General features: G+C 36.7%; 1 protein-coding gene across 11 annotated transcripts in view; it reads right to left on the minus strand.

Annotated features, from left to right (window-relative positions):
- Positions 1-840: 840 nt before the first annotated feature.
- LOC127062981 (zinc finger homeobox protein 3) overlaps positions 841-17,789 on the minus strand; it is a 299,436-nt gene continuing 282,487 nt past the window's right edge. For 7 of the 11 annotated variants that reach the window (XM_050992048.1, XM_050992044.1, XM_050992045.1 and 4 more), the window contains one exon: positions 841-11,700. In XM_050992048.1, coding sequence (XP_050848005.1) covers positions 10,955-11,700 — 746 coding nt within the window. In that variant the 3' untranslated portion in view covers positions 841-10,954. The remainder of the gene's footprint in view (positions 11,701-17,789) is intronic. The other 4 variants (XM_050992056.1, XM_050992055.1, XM_050992051.1 and 1 more) reach the window with 3 other exon arrangements.

A 17,789-nucleotide genomic window follows, 5' to 3' on the forward strand; every position in this document is an offset into this window, starting at 1 on the left:
CTGATCCACGTACCATGATTGTGTATGTATATATATTTATATATATATGTATATATATGACTATATATATATATATATCTACTTTGAATTTTGTCAAATCACGGAAACGAGATATTTCATATTGATTTCGATTGATCGAAATTCACAATTGTCCTTTCGGCTAAACATAATCTGATCATTTATTAACAGAAGAGTTACGAATAAAATCAATCTTAAATTTGTATAGGTGTATGAATATGTATATATATATATACATTTTCTTTTTTTTAATATGAAAATCAATAATTAAAGTTATCGATGCTTCGACCAGTGTAATATGTTCGTTGAACATACTTTAAAAAATAAATAAATAAATTGATAAAAGATAAGAAAAAAGAACGATAATAACAAAACTTCCTTCGCAGATTTCATCGTGAATAAGAATGACGAGGGATGAGGGAGAAGGAAGAATAAATGTTTGGTATTCGTACATACATACATATATATATATATATATATATATATGCATGCATATAAAGGGAAAAAACGCTTGTATTCTTTCTATTCTTTTCATTTCATTTCATTTTCTCTCATTCTTTCTTTCATTCGATCTCAAGGAAGGTGGGATAGAGGGAGAGGAGAAACTTTTTTGTAGTGTCACAGACTACATACTATTATAATTATATCGTATGTATATATATATATATATATATCTATATATATATATATCCAATAATATATATATATATCCAATAATATATATATAATATCATCGTATCCTTCATCATTATCATTATATTTACTGGTATAATTATTTACTCGCTTAGATATGAAACCTAATAGGAACATGATTGCACCGTACCCGTCGACCGTACGACGATGGCGTCAGATCGCTTCCGTTCTTTTCTTTTTCACCTTTCTCAATCCTTTATTTAAATCTTTTATTATTTATTTATTTATTAATTCCTTTCTTTCCCTCTGCTTTTTCTTTTTTCTTTTTCCCCTTCGACCAACTTCTTCTCTCTTTCTCATTTTTCTTTTTTCGTTTGACAATCCTTACACTCTCTTTCTTTCTCTCGTTCTTTCGTGAATTAAATCTTTTTAACACGTACACAGGTACACACAGTCGACGGCACGCGGCCCGTCGATACGTTATCGTTATCTCTTTTGGAATTGTTGCCAATAATCTTTTTTTGTTTTTCCCTTAACTTTTCCCTCCCAATCACCCACCTATCCTGTTCTTTCTCTTCTCTTTTTTATTCGATTTTATCAATCAATTTTTTGTTCTATCCTTTTCTTTTCTCAATCTCATAACCCGATCGAAAAATTATTCTTTTATCGTTTTTTCAAAATTTACGTGAATCGAAAGTAAATTGAGAATTTTCAAATTAGACCGAAAAAGAATGAGAGTAAAAGAGAGATATCGCGTTTACTCGCGAGAGAAATAGAGAGACAGAGAGACAGAGAGAGAGAGAGAGAGAGAGAGAGAGAGAGAGAAAGAGACAGACAGACAGAGAGAAGGAGAGAAAGAGAGAGAGAGAGAGAGAAAGAGAGAAAGGGAGAGACAGACAGACAGAAAGACAGAAAGACAGAAAGACAGAAAGAGAGAGAGAGAGAGATTTAGATTTATTGGGAATATTCAACATGTCCTTGAAAGAACGCGACCCTTTTGGCCTTCGTAGGACCTTACATCGAGAATCTACGGTGAACTTTATAACTCTAATAGCAACTTTATGACTCTCTATCGTAAGTTTATAGGATATCGAAGCTTGAATCGCGTCGTGGACGATCGAAGACGCCCATCTTCTTTTCCTCTCTCTCTCTCTCTCTCTTTTTCTCTCTGCATCTTTCTCTTCTCCTTTCTCTCTCTCTCTCTTTCGTCTCTTTTTTTCTTTTTCTTTCGGTTTACTCGTTCGTAAAAATATTTTCGTCATTTCTTTTCCTGCCACGTAACTCAGAACGTTTAGAAAAAAATCAAAAAGGACATGGACGCCTTCCGGAGAAACGTAAACGAAAGTTGACGTTTCGTGTTAAACTTTGTAATAAATTTGGAAAATTTTTTCATGATATCGATTAATCGTATCGACGAGCATAGGACCGATCCTTTTCTTGTGTTTGTTTTTTTTTCTTTTCTTTTCTTCTCTTTATTTTTCTGTCTTTCTTTTCTTTTCTTATAATTTTTTTTTTTTTGATACCCAGGTATTATCAGGTATTGCACATTTATGTTTTGTAGGTATGTATAGAGAAGGGAGGTGTAGATGGATGAGGAGATGGAGAAGAAGGAGGAGGAGGATGAGGAGGAGGAGAACAAGGGGTAGAGGAGAGGTTTATGAGTGTGTTTCTTTGTCTTTTTATCCTTTTCTTTTCTATTCTTTTCTTTTCTTTTCCTTTTTCTCTTTTTTTTCCCCTTGTAAGTATGTATATGTCTTGAACTATGCACATGCATTTCTTTCTTTTCTCTCTCTTTCTCTCTTTATTTTGCTTCTTTTTTTTTAATCTTTAATCTTGTCATAGTCATCATTTTTTTCATTTTACGACGAACGGAAACTCGTTTCTCTCGTTTATCTCTCTTTCTAATCTCTCTTTCTCTTTCTCTCTCTCTCTCTATCCCCCCCACTCTATCTCTCTTTATAAGATATATATATATATCTTTTTCTCTTTCTCTCTCTTTCGTTCTTTCTTTCTTTCTTTCATTTTTTAAATTTTTGTTTTGAATTTCCGAATCGATATATGTATTACGCGTTGCACGAATATTTAGAGAGACGATGAGAAAGAAAGAGTAAGAAAGAGAGAGCGTGAGAGAGAAGAGAATAAGAGAGTGAGAGAGGTAGTAATTTAAAATAGAACGACAAAGCAGTCACGGACACCAACGTCGTCGGGATTCTTGGGCCGGCGTTTTCTCGAGTGCTTAAACCCCCGTTTACAAAGTCGCTTTCGCAAAGTCTCTCGGCGAAAAAAGGCTAACTCTCTCGCCGCGAGCCTTACCGGGGGTTTCTTTAACCCGATTTTAGTGAGTACATATAGATATACACATGGCAATCTCTCACAAGAATTAATCACTATCGTTTATCAACTAGTATCCGCTATTAATTCTGCATCGTGTTTCTTGCGCGCGTGTTCGTGTCTGTCTGTGTTAGTGTAGAGTTTTTTTTTATGTGTGCGCGCGTATTCTTACGCGTAGGTATGTATCTGCTGCGTGCGTGCGTATATGTGTCCGTGTGTCTCTATGTGTGTTTGTTCGTGTTCGTTTGTTCGTGTATTTTTATCTTTTTTCTTTTTTTTTTGTCGATCTATGGAATCTTTTTTTTTCTTTTCCATTTGTTTATCATTAATTTAAATATTCAATCAAAAATTCGTCGCTCTCGTCAAACAGATAATCGATTGCTCTCCTTGCTACATCTATAAATTGCGACTCGGCCGGCAATGATTCGCAATCGTTTCGCAATTAATATATATATATGTATATATCCCTGTTGATATATATATATAGCGGTAATAATATTGTAATAATAATGACAATAGCAATAATAATAATAATAATAATAATAATAATAATAATAATAATGATAATAATAGTAATAATAATAATAATAGTAATAATAATAATAATAATAATAATAATAGTAGTAGTAGTAGTAGTAATAGTAGTAGTAGTACAAGTAGTAGTAATTACAATAATAATAATAATAATAATAATAATAATAATAATAGTTATCGCAATATTCATGTACAAGCAACCAATCTGATTAATAATACAAATAGCCGGATTTAACACATTTCAATAGAAACTCAACAGAGATTAGAAAGACGAAGGAAAAAAAAAAGTAAAAAAGATTTTATATCGTCGTCGGAGCTCGACGACGCCTCAGATCGTCCTCGCAGCCTATTTATCGACGAACGTATAATCAAATCGACGATTGAAAATCCATGAATGAGACTCGTGATCTCGAGAAAGAAAATGGAGAATCGATTCGCGTTCGAGGATTGGCCACGAGGATGATTAGATATGCGTCGCTTAACACCACGCTTATGTTTAAGTCAGGCAACGCAATAATAGGATAATCGCAATGTTTTTTTTTTCTCTCTCTCTCTTGTATTATATAATTAATCCTCCCTCCTTTTCTATCTTCTCTTTCTCTTTTTCAGTTTCTTCCTTATTTATCTTTCCTTCCTTCCTTCCTTCCTCCCTTCCTTCCTCCCTCCCTATCTTTTTTTCTTCTTTTTCTTCTTTTTTTTTTTTTATCTTTTTCTTAATCGATCTCCTTCCCCCCACATTCGTTCTTACTTTTTTGTTATTATTTTTAATTCATACATATATATATATATATACGCATCCGCACGCGCTCATCACTCATTCAAAATTGTTGATTTTAGGAACAGCTAGTAGCGAGGTTCGGTTACTCTATCACGCAATCTCCCGTACTCGAAACTCAAAACGCCAAAACCGCTCAGTTTATAGCGTACACGCGCACGTACGTAGCCGCGTTGTTTCCCATCTTCCTCTTTATTTCTTTCTTTCTTTCTTTCTTTCTTTCTTTCTTTATTTATTTATTTCCTTTCTTCGCCTTCTCACTCTCTCCCTCTTTTTCTTTTCGACACCACCACCACCACCATCACCACCACCACCATCACCAGTACCCCCTCATCCCCACCCACCCATTCACGAGAAAAATATCAGAACTCGATATTTCATAGTCTCTCGTGTGTTTTATGCGACTGTCTAATTTGTCTCTGAATGTTTGTCTAGCTGTCTGTCTGTTCACGTGTATACATGTGTATGCGTGTTTGCGTGTACCAAGGTATATCGCCTGTTTTTATACTGAGTATGAACGTTTATGTGTTTGTGTGTGCGTATTTGCGTTTATTTTGTTCGTGTTAACGCGCGTCCGTTTCTCGCACGCGCGCCCTTCGCGATAGAAGAAATTAGAAAAATGAAAATCTCGATAGACGCGGTATACTTCGTTTTTAACGCGACACGTGAGAATCGCCTTTTACTCTGTATGTGCCGAAAAGTGCATCAGCTTTGTCCTCTCGCAGTCTTTAAATCTCGAAAATCGTGGATTCCCATGGCTTTTTTTTCTCTCTTTCTTTTTTTTTAATCTTTTTTTCTTTTATTTTCTTTTTTATACGTTATTCTTACTTCTTCTTCTTCTTCTTTTTTTTGGAACTTCGTGCCTCGTGCTAATAATAATAATAATAATAGTAATAATAATAATAATAATATTAATAATAATAAACGTAATAATAATCATAATAATAAAAATGACAATGTTAATAATAATAATAATAATAATAACAATGACGATGACAATAATGACACGTTTACAACGACAATGACGAAACAACGATGTTTAACGCAGGTGACGCGTGTGTGTGACGAAACTATTTTCGCGTGATAAATAATTTCTTATCTTTCATTCTTTTACTTTTTCCTTTTTCTTCCTTCATCCTCCTTACAACGAATCGTCACACGGACTACGTCTTTCTTTTTCTATCCTTTCGGTTTCTCTTTTCCCATCTTTGTTTGTCTCTTATTTATTTATTTATTCTTTTTTTTTCTTTTTAATTAATTAGTTAATTAATAAATTTTTTTTTCTTTTTTGTAATTATTTTTTCACTTTAATATTTCTTTTTTTACATTCTCTTTCTCTCTCTCTCTCTTTCTCTCCCTTCTTCTCTCTCCCCCCATTTTCATTCTTTTCTTTCATTTAATTGCCCTATTTTGCGAGGTATCGGTTACATAAGAGACTGATTCGGTTACCAGGTACCGAGATAAAAAGAAAGAGAGAGAGATAGATAGAGAGAGATAGAGAGACATATAGATAAAGATAGACAGATAGATAAATAGAGAAAGAGAGGGAGAGAGAGAGAGAGAGAGAGAGAGAGAGAGAGAGAGAGAAAGAGTGGGAGTCGATTTAAAAATGTTTGATTCATTTCCGATTATTTTGTGTGTGTGTGTGTGTGTGTGTGTGTGCGTGTGTACGTTGTTTTTTTAGTAGAACGTATTCGTGTTTGTGCTTGTACGAGTGTAAAAAAGTATGTGTAACATTTTTCTTTTTTGTTTGTTCGTTTTTTTCCATTTTTTTTTAGTACGACACCGACGAACGCGTCGATATCAGTAAATGATACTTATCGAAGAAGACTCACCCCCGAAATGACGTGTGTCGACCCCTCGTACGTGCGTGTATAGGTATGTTTCATTTTTTTTCCTTTTCTTTTTTTTTTGTTAATCGTTAATATGTATACGTTAGTTCAACGCTGTAACGTCTTACAATATAATAATAATAATAATAATAATAATAATAATAATAATAATAATAATAATAATAATAATAATGATGATGACGATGATGATGATGACGATGACAATGATAATAATAATAATAATAATAATCATAATAATAATAATGATAATAATGATAATAATGATAATAATGATAATAATCATAAATATATGAGCACATACATATAAATGTAATATCGTTATCTACAATCGTAATTGTAATAATAATAATAATGATGATGATAATAATAACAATAAGAATAATAATAATAATAATAATAATAATAATAATAATAATAATAATAATAATAATAATAATAATAATGATCTCATATTAATAATGATACTAATCGAAATATAATATATAATATATATGTGTATATATATATATCAATTTTTTTTTTATTTATTTTGTTTAATAATCACCGAGTTACCAACGTTACGTTAGAAAAAAGCATCTTTTACAGACAGGAACCACGAGTTGCTTCTTAGTATCTTACAATTAGAAATATTTATTACTCGAATTATTTTCAATCTTTCTTTTTCTCTTTTTTTACGTCTCTCTCTCTCTCTCTCTCTCTCTCTCTCTCTCTCGCTGAAACAAAGTGAACGGCCATTCTCGCGAATTATTTTCAAGAAAGAAGAAAATTGCGAGATGCGAGATTGTTCATCCCCTACGTTCGATCCTTCATTTTTGATTTTATTTACTTTTCTTCGTAGATCTTTCGTATACTTCAACTCTTTATATCATTCTCTTTCTCTCTCTCTCTCTCTCTCTCTCCCTCCCTCTCTTTATTTTCTGGTACACTTCTCCGCCATTTTCGGCGAACGTACGTACGCGAGTACACGCGTCACTGTTCCGGATAATACACGCGAGGATTGTAGTACGTTACAACATCATATATATATATATTTATATTTATATATATATGTATATATTATCTACTTAAATATATATATATATTTCTTATTTATTCATTTATTTATATATATATATATATGCATATATGTATATATATATATATACACACATATATATATGTATATGTATATATATACCTATCTATGCGCGCGTATTGTTTTCATTATTTATCGACTCATATCTCGTTTTTGCTTTTAATTCTTTTTTTTTTTGCTTCTTCGTCCATGCTTTTCTTTCTCTCTCTTTTTTTTTACCTCCCAACCAACCCGCGATAAGGGGTGGGGGGTGGGTCATGCACTTAATTCTACGATTTTAGTCGTAATCCTCGTGTGTGTTGTTTTTATATGTATGTATGTATGTATGTATGTATGTATGTACGTATGTTCTCTTCTTTATTCGTCTCTGTATGTCTATCTGTCTGTCTGTTTTTCTGTGCGTTCATGTGTATATAAATGTACACTAGTATTTTTATCTCCTTTAATAGTAACTTAGACTCTAATAGTGAATCATTTTGTCGTTCTCGAAGAGATCTTTACAGATAAACCCGCGATCGAGAGCGTAATTAATTTAAGTGATAAGTAGTAAGTTATAGTAATAGTAATAATAGTTATAGTAGTATTGGTAGTAGTGGTAGTAGTAGTAATAGTAGTAGTAGTAGTAGTTGTAGTAGTAGTAGTAGTAGTAGTAGTAGTAATAGTAGTAGTAGGAGTAGTAGTTGCAGTAGTAGTAATAGTAATAGTAGTAGTAATAGTAATAGTAATAGTAATAGTGTAGTAGTATTTTTTAATAGTAATAGTAGTAGTTAGCCCGGTTATCGTATTATCGGTCCGGTTAAAAATTCGGTGCTTTCTTTCGTTATTTCTTTTCACTCTTAATTTTCTTTTTTTTTATCCATTTTTTTTTGTTTCCATTGCACATTCTCTCGCCCAATATCGTATCATATATGAATTAATTTCTCGTGACCCTGCTCGTTACCCTCGTCTCTCGCATCAATAATCTCTTCTCTTACGTTAATCTTACTCGCGCAAAAGACAGAGAGAAAAACAGGGAAAAGTTGAAATTTTTTTTTCTATCAGCGAGTCCGTTGACTTCTATCATTTATCGATCGATCGATCGTGATCGATGATGAACTAGAAAAAAAACGATATTTCTTACGACACTATAGATAAAATCTATATCTAACGTTATTATCTATCGATATTATTACTATTATCGTTAATATTATTATTATTTTATTATTATTATTATTATTATTATTATTATTTTATTGTTATTATCATTATCATTATCATCCTTATCCTTATCCTTATCCTTATCTGATTATTCTTATTCTGATTATTCTTATTCTTATTATTATTCTTATTATTATTATTCTTATTATTCTTCTTCTTCTTCTTATTATTATTATTATTAATATTACTCATTATTCATTATTAGTTAGTTGTTAATTAGTTAGTTAATTAATTAGTTAGTCGCTAGTAATATTATATTAATCGTTAATTATTATTATTATTAATCATTTCTTTAGCTCTATTAAATATAATTTTATTAAATATAGGAACCATGTTGCTGGGTCTTGTTCGTGAACGCGAACCGTGTCGACGACGCCAAGGGGCACCGGGCGGCGATGGTTATGGGAGAGTATTAAGGGGGACAGGGTTGGTGGGTGGTGATGAGGTGTAGGGTGATTGGATGGGTGGGAGCGGGGTATTTCGATAAGATTAGAGGAGGAGACTAGGGGAGGATTGTTTGTCGTAGGGCGATTAGGAGATTTCGCCGTGTCCACGTTGATGGGCTTTCGAACACACCCGTGGCTTCTCCTTTTTTACATTTTCTTTTTTTTTCCATTCCCCTTCCGCGTCGCGCTCGGTACGAGGGAACGCTCGAATCGGCACCCAGTCCCAGCGATCAGGGTACCGTGTGTTATGTTGCCGTGTATGTATGTATGTTAATGTGAGTCTATGTGTTTGTATACATACATCCATATATATATATGTATATGTATATGTGTGTGTATATATATATATATATATATATATATATATATATATATATATATATAGTATATATACGCGTTTTAATGCGTTCCGCAAGCTCGTCTTTTCTTCTCCTTCCTCTTCTTCTTTCTCTTTTCGTTTATAAATAATATCGATAAGACGGTAGATCGATCGTTGTGAAAATAACGGCGTTCCCCGTCCGAAGTCGATTATATTATTCGAGAGAAAGAGGGCGGGGGAGAGTATAGAATTAAAGAGGGTAGGGTGGAGGATGGTCTTTAAGGGAGGATGAAAGAAAGAGAGAGAGAGATAGAGAGATAGATAGATAGAGAGAGAGAGAGAGAGAGAGAGGAAAAGATAGAGAAAGTTAGAGAGAAAGGAAAAGAGAGAGGGTTGTACGTGTGTATTCGTATGCGAGTATGTGATTTTTGTGTGTTGGGGGATAGGGGGGTGGGGAAAGAGGAGAGCGAGATACATACATACATATACGTAATGTCCATATGCATGTATACATGTATACGTGTCCTTTTTTTTGTTCTTTTTCTTCTTTTTTTTCCTTTTTATAATGTACGTACGTATTGGTTAAAACCGATTTCAGAGAGTCCTCTCTATAAACGACAAAGTCAAAGTGCGTGCGTTGATCGACCCCCCATATTGCGCCGCACCCTCTCACTGGCCGCCCGTGCTTTTCTTTCTCTCTCTTTCTTTCTTTCCTTCTTTCTTTCTATCTTCTCTTTCTTATCTATCTATCCCTCTTTCTCTTTCCTTCTTTCCTTCCTTCCTTCTTTTCTTTCATCCGCTTAATTTTTGTCTTTTTTTTCCATTTTTTTTTCATTTTTTGTTTCTTAGTATAACTCTTTTGTCTTCTTTTAAATCTTTATTATTACTTTACATAGGAACGTTTAAGTGAGTCCACCTCGGACAAATCTCTCCCGTGTGTCTCTCTCTCTCTCTCTCTCTCTCTCTTCTTCTTCTTCTAGTCGACGCTCGTGCGCCCTTACATCGTATATGCCCCATTTTCTTTTCTCTTTCTCTCTTCCACTCTATCTCTCTATCTTTCAAGTCTCTTCAGCTTTCTCTTACTCATCTTTCTCGTACCGCGTGATGGCCGGTGATAAAAGAGCAAAAAAAAAGTTTTCACCCCGACCACCGTATATCCTTCATCTTTATTTCTTTCTTATTTTTCGAGTTTTTCTAACCTAACTTCGTACCAATTCTCTCTCTCTCTCTTTCTCTTCTTCGCTCCTTTCTTTCCTTCTTTCTTCCTTCCTTCCTTCCTTCCTTCCTTTCTTCAACATATCCCTTATTCGTTTCGTTTCTTTCTATCGGAGGAACTTTGTTAAAGCGCGCTAACTGGCGGCGCGCTGCGTGCTTACGTCGTTACAAAAATAATAGGCAAGTTGAGCCACGCGAAGAACGTACGGGCGCAACGAAGGAAGGACGAGAGGGTTCGGACCGATTATGGTCCGCCCTATCGCCATCTTGGTACCTCTCGGTTAGCAAACGGGCCTCTTACTAAAAAAAAGCCACGGTGCCCCGAATAGTGCGAAAAGGCTTTTACTAATATTCCATCGGCATAGAATGTAAATTCTTGCCGGTGGAGTCGAATAAGAGCCCGACGAGATGTCCTTCCCGATGAAAATGGATGGACGACTCTCTTTATCTTTCTCTCTCTCTCTCTCTCTCTCTCTCTCTCATTCTATTACTTTCTCTCTCTCTCACTCACTCACTCTTTCTATCCCGAAAGCGAAAATCGAAGGACGAGTTTCCCTTTTAACGGGCTCCAGCCAGTGCGGTGACCTCCTGTACGAGTTTCTGTCTCTTGGCGTCGGGTCCGTTGTTGTTGTCCTGATTGGCCCTCTCGTTGTTACCCTGCGATTGACCGGTCGTGCTCTCGGCGGCCGCACGTGCGGCCAACAGGGTGATTTGATTGACGACGTCCTCCATCTCGTCCGTCAAAGGATTCGCCTCCTCGTTTCCCGTTTGTCCGTTTGGATCGGGATAACCGAATTGCTGCTGTTGTTGTTGCTGTTGCTGTTGCTGCTGTTGGCGTCCTTGAACGATTTCTAAACGAGCACGATGCTGCGGCGTCTCAGAGTGTCGACGCCACTCGGTTACGGTCGTGTACGTTCGCTGTGGTGTGTTACTACCGGGATCGCAAAGTGTACAAGCGTAACGAGACTGTACTAAACGCAGAGCACCCCGACGTTGCTGATTACCCAAGTAACAGGAACGCTGATGAACCAGGAGCGTTGACTCCTGGGGATAAGCTCGGCCACATCGTCGACAAACCAAACACAATTCCGTTTCAACCTCACGACAATGCTGTGCTTGAACATTCTCGTTCGAATCGCAGGGTGGAGTTGGCAAACGTACCGTCTCCAAACCAGGATGATTCGGATCTTGTTGTAGGAACGCCTGCATCAGGGAACGTGGCACCTGCACCTGCGTCCCACCCTCGACGTGAAGCGACATCAGACTGGCACCGTGAACGCTGCCACTTAAGCCCTGAGCCGCTACTGAAAGCAAACGTATAATCGTTCCTTTTAGAGGGATCTAGTGACAATCCGTACGTCAGATCGATAATCGTTTATGAATATTAATTTGAAAAAAGAGAAAGGAAAGAAAAACTAGAAGAATCTTAACGTAGTGTACGATAACTTTCATACGCCTTGTTTCAAAACGTTTCAACCACGTACGGTCATTCTTAAAATGATCTCAAGAGATCAACTTTTCCATCATGCATGTTTGGAAAGTTCGTTGGATTAATTTGATCGAAAGAAGGGAGAGGGGTTAGGTCGGGGAGGGGAGTTGGAGGAAAAGGGAAAGGTTGATTAGCTCACGAAGTTCCGGAAAGTTACGCGGATGTAATTGATTTGTGCCGACTTAGTTGTGTCATAATAACGTTAGCCGACCTAACGGGAGGAGAATTTATGCGGAACCTGTTTTTCGCCTGGGAGAATGAGAGAGATGGAGACAGGTAAATTGGTAGTTATTAGCCTAGCCGGCGGGCATTACGCATTGATGGGATAATTCCTGCCGCCTCCTCTGTGTAAGAGAAAGAGAATAGCAAATGGAGAGCACTATACAGAGAAAGAGAGAGAGAGAGAGAGAGAGAGAGAGAGAGAGAAACAGACAGAATAAGAGAGTGAAATAGTAAGTAACAGAGACGTATCTATTCGTACGATGATTAATTCTAATTCGAGGATTACTCGCTACGCGGGGTATCGTTTTAAAGTCTATTCTCTCAGTGTAACATTGCGATATCGCGTCGATTGTCGTTTAAAAGAGGAAAACGGAAACGTAGGGACACGTGGAAGAGATCGACGATCGACGTCGATTAGCCCCGGGTCGAGTCTCGGAGTTTACGCGGTGACGCGCACGTTTATATCCGCGTATCGTGTGTCCGACGTTGGAGTCGTTACGAGACAGGAAGCGTTAATGATACCCCTGCTCATTCGTTCGACGCTCGACTGTAATTATCGAGCCTGATGGGGCGGTAGTGAAGTCCCAGGGTTCTCGTCGAGAGAGACAAGGAGAACGATATCTTTTTCTATCTGTCTGTCTGTCTGTCCGTCTGTCTGTTTCTATTTCTCTCTCTCTCTCTCTCTCTCTCTCTCTCTCTCTCTCTCTCTTTCAAAACGATACGTTTTATTAGCTCATCAAACGCGATTTTTAAATCTAAATAAATTGAGCTATTGGTCGATATGATTTTTAGATTCGATTTAGATTTTCTTTCAAAAACGTTTGATCGTATTTTGATCGCTATAAGATATATGACTTTTTCTTTTTCTTTTTCAAGGATATTTCTTGCTTTCTCCCTCTTTCCCCTTCGATCTCCCTTCCACCTTTCTTTGAAAATGTTTCGAACGTTTACGATACGTTTACTTTTTTCCAAGAGATAAAAGATGAGAACCTCTGGCTCAGACGAATCTGTTTGAGCAATGCTACCGAGCTCGTAGCTCGCATCGGCTTGGATTACGGTTTAGGATTCTCGATCTTGCGAGAAAATAATCCGCGTTTTTATGCGCCGTCATCGAAGAGATGCGCCTTCTTGGAAGAGAGTAGGGGAGGGAGGATGTGAAAAAAGAAGAGGGGTGAGAGGAGGGGGAGAAGTAAAGGGGTAGAGCAGTAAAGATCGAAGAAAAGTGTTACGAATAAATGGTGGGATTAACTCGATGATATTGGCCATGGATATAGTTCTTCGTTATTCCGTGGTCCTTCGTACGAACGATTGTACGTGTAAGTATGTCTACATACATTTACATTCACGTACACGACGTAAAAAATTCATTATGTTAGCTATTCGAAAGTATCGAGAGTGGTATCGTGTAACTCGGTTGGTTATCGTATCTTCAAACGCGATATTATCGTTTGAATAACGACGGCCGTTCTAGAGGATTATCAGGAATAATAAAGCAAGTAAGATCGAAGGGACTAAGATCGAGAAGATTTTTCTAGCTAGAATTAGAACGATCGACGGTGTATTAAATTAAATCGAAATCGCACAGTTTAGAAAGAAATATTCGACGAAAGGAGAATTCGACGTCAAGTGGTGAGGTAAGATGTTCTTTAAGACATCGTCATCATCATCATCATCATCATCATCATCATCATCATCATCTTTGTTGTCTCTTAAGAGGACGATTCGTTCTTTTCCTCTTTTTTTTCGATGCTTTCTTTTCTTTTCTTTTTTTTGCTCTCTCTCTCTCTCATTCTCTCTCTTTTTATCCCCTACCCCTTTTTCCTCTACTTCTTTCTTTCTTTTATCAATGGCTACCATCAGCTCGAGACCAATACGAAAAATATAATAAGGAAGACGCGGTTAAGTAACACGCAGTATCGCAGCTGGACGAGACGATCCGTGTGACACCCTTGAAACAATCGGACCGCTCGAGGAGAGGGTTATTACTCTTAATGAGCACTGGTTATTTCTTTGAGTGGCTTTGATTTGCCCTCCCCTTCCTTTCACCTCCCCGCTATCTCCTAGTCTTCCTGGTGTGTATACCACCAGTACGATCAACAGCGTGCCACGAGAGAAGAAGCGCGAGACCGATACGAGCTATATGCGAGTTTCAAATACATTTAAACGTTCCCATACATGTATGATACATTATATATATATGTGTGTGTATGTTTGTGTGTATGTTCGAGTTTGCGTGTATAGATACACTTTTACACGAATGAACCGCTCGTCTCGTCTTCTTAGAGGGCAGAGCTCATTTGCGTACGGATTGAGATAGTAGTGCTTCGGTACCACCTCGATGTGTGTTTTTGTTTAAATGTGTGACTGCGTACGAGATTCTGATTGCCGGCCGCTCCCAACTTTCAGGGGTTCTCACATCGATCCCGTTAGATAATTCCTATATAACCGGGATATTAACTTTCATAGAAACGATATAGAAAATAAAATGAATTTAATCCGATTTATTTTAATCTTTTTAATACCTCGAAGTTGTTTAGCTTGGATTCTATTAAAAATTTTAACATATCGAATATATACGTTTTTTGTTTTGTTTTTTTTTTTTATGTACGTATAATATATTTCATAGAGCTTGACGATAATTATTTAATTTTTCAAACGAATATGCACGTGTAAATATGTACGATATAAAATCATTGAAACTTTTATACGACGTTTGAATAAATGTTCCAAAGAAACGATCGGAAGGATTGATCTTTTTTAAGATATATGTCTACACACATACACACACATATATATATAAATATATATATTAAATACATGGACATATGTCTACATATGAGAACCTCTGTCCCGAAGATAGCCACGACACATGCTGGAAATTTGTTCGCCGGGAATTTACGAGCGAGTTTCCGTGTCAGACCCAATACCGTGGTGTCTGCTTGTAAGTAGGTATACGTCTGTATATCCTGGCAGCTATAACCTCTCGCGTTCGAAGGGACCCTCGAACGGAATAATCGTGAATGTCGTTAGTTAGCGCCTCGAAGAATTTTAATGGGGCTCTTGGTTGGACGATGCAATCGAGAAAGAAAGAGAGAGAGAGAGAGAGCAAAAAAAAAGAGAGAAAAAGAAACAAAAATAAGAACAGAAAAAAAATAAGAAAAAAATAAAGGAAATAAAAAGAGATATCCACTAAGCACCAACTAATCTGGAATATGAGACCAACGTTATGCGGTTGGATAGGGATGGTGATGGTAGAGAATAAAGAGAACAAATGTATTTGATAATGAAATAGCAAAGAAATCGAAGATAGTAATCGTCTTTTGCAACTTTGTTGTCCTTTACGAACGTCATCTGAATTTTTTTGACTATTCAACCCCCAACAGCCTTTATGAACTCACCCTCACCCAGCCATCTTATTTCGCACCCTCTCCAGCCAATCCTTTAGCCGTCATTCGAGATCTTGGATGACGATCTTTCGACGAATTTTACGGTACGATACACATCATTGCGAACTAGCGAAGTATATTGAGTTTTGCACGCAGTTCAGGAGTTCCAACGAAAACTAGAGTTCCGACGTGAGGTTAACCAGGAGCGTGGAATCTGAGGTTTGAATTCATCCGCTCTGTGCTCGAATGGATGATATTTTACGTGACTCGAAATAATATCCTCTTCCTCCTTTCCCCAGCGTGCAAATACATATGTGCACGTTAAGAAGCACATATATATATATGTATATATATATATGCGCGTCTGTATGTGTGCGTGTATCTGTCCAGTACGAAAGATTCGTTATTTTGCATAATACGTCCGCGGAATTTCAAGTTCTCTTAGCAACGTCCTTTACATATCCCTTAAAGCGGAATTTAAATCGTGTTCGCATAAGAGTTGTCACCCTACCGAGGATTAATATCTCGATCTCGATCTTCAAAATAATTAATGAATGACACATTGTATATGATATTTACAAGTACCTGGAATGATATCTTTCTTCCCTATATTTACCCTGTCAAGAATAAAATCAACAAATCAGGAAAGAGAGAAAGGAAGAGGAAAATAAAAAGAAAGAGATAGAGAAAGAAAGATAGAGAGAGAGAGAGGGAGAGAGAACAAACGAGATAATTAAAAAGTCGTCGTAAAGAAAATATCCGATAGCTACATATATATATATATATATATATATATATATATATATATATATAATACATGTACATATAGATATGCACGTGTTCAAAAAAAAAAGAAAAAAAAGAAAAAACAATAAAAAGGAAGAGAAGAAACGAGGTATGTACCCGCATATATACATATATACGAGAGTACCTATATACAATGAGTATCCATAAGTACGTAACGCAAAGTATGCAGAACGGTGCATTCCACGTGCGCGCTCGCTAGCACGTTCTCACGTGGTGACCACCGTACGAATGTAGGAAAACACGTTGTGAACGTGGGCGTGCATTCCTGCCTCGACGCATTATCTCCTTCTCCATGCCCACGTTCTCTTTCTCTTTCTCTTTCTCTTTCTATTTTACGTACGATCATCCTCGAGAGAAACCCTCATTCTTCTCTCTCTTTCTCTTTCTTTCCTTCTTTCTTTCTCTCGAGCCTCTCCATCCTTCTCACTTTTCCCCTTTTCTTTTTTCTTCTCTTTTTTTATTCTCCTTTTTATTCTTCAGCGAGACCCGTTATCGTGGATACCACACTGGGCTCGGAATGACTGTTTCACACCTCCACTCGCTCTCGTCCGAGAATTAGGAAATAAATTAGCGGCCGAGCTAATTTCGTTATCTCCGCCGATGGCCGACCCTCCCGCTTGAGACGTCAACGGACCGATGTCCGAGAGCTTGGACCGTTCGGTTGTACCACCAACGCTACTACTCTCTTTCTCTCTCTCTTTTTTATTTTTCTCACTCTTTCTATCTCTTTATCTCTATCTTTCTCTCTCGTTTGCCAAGATCAATGGGCTCTCTTTTAAGTGGGATTCGGATTCAAGGACGATCATGGACGGTGATTTTAGAAAAGATTTATACCGATACTCCCTCCATCTTCTATCTATTCCCTTTTTTATAAAGGAATGAATATATTTTTTCATCTTTTCAATGATTAATCTTTCGGTTTAATATTTATCGATGATTGACCGTAGTGAAGGAAACAAAAATAAAAAAGAAATATATATATATATATATATATATATATATATATATATATTATATATTATGAAGTATAATCGAACATGGCTGAGACGTTACACAGGCGTTCTCCTAAAGTCATAAGTTTTACGACTTGGCCCTCGAGCTTTAATCAAAGTCTAAATTTAGATTGGACCGTCTTGTGTGTCACCTGCACACGGTCATTCGACACAACGGGCTCGACTCGTCTTCTTTCATTCTTTTTTTTTCTCTCTCTCTCTCTCTTTTCCTCTCTTTTCATTCCTCTCTCTCTCTCTCTCTCTCTCTCTCTGTCTTTCTTTATCTTTCTCTCTTACTCTTATGGTCGACCTCCTCCGCTCGCTTGGAAAACGTTTGGGTGTCGAGGATCACGAGGAAGTCGTAATTTCCACCGGAACGAGGCAGCCGAGCGAATTGACGACGGGCTTATCTCATGGTCTGGCCACGAAATCGGTTGGTACGCTTATCGAACAAGATAACGGCACGGCGTATAGATAAATTCCGTTAATTAATTATC

Source organism: Vespula vulgaris, chromosome 4 (assembly GCF_905475345.1).
Source record: "Vespula vulgaris chromosome 4, iyVesVulg1.1, whole genome shotgun sequence".
Classification (NCBI taxonomy): Eukaryota; Metazoa; Arthropoda; class Insecta; order Hymenoptera; family Vespidae; genus Vespula; species Vespula vulgaris.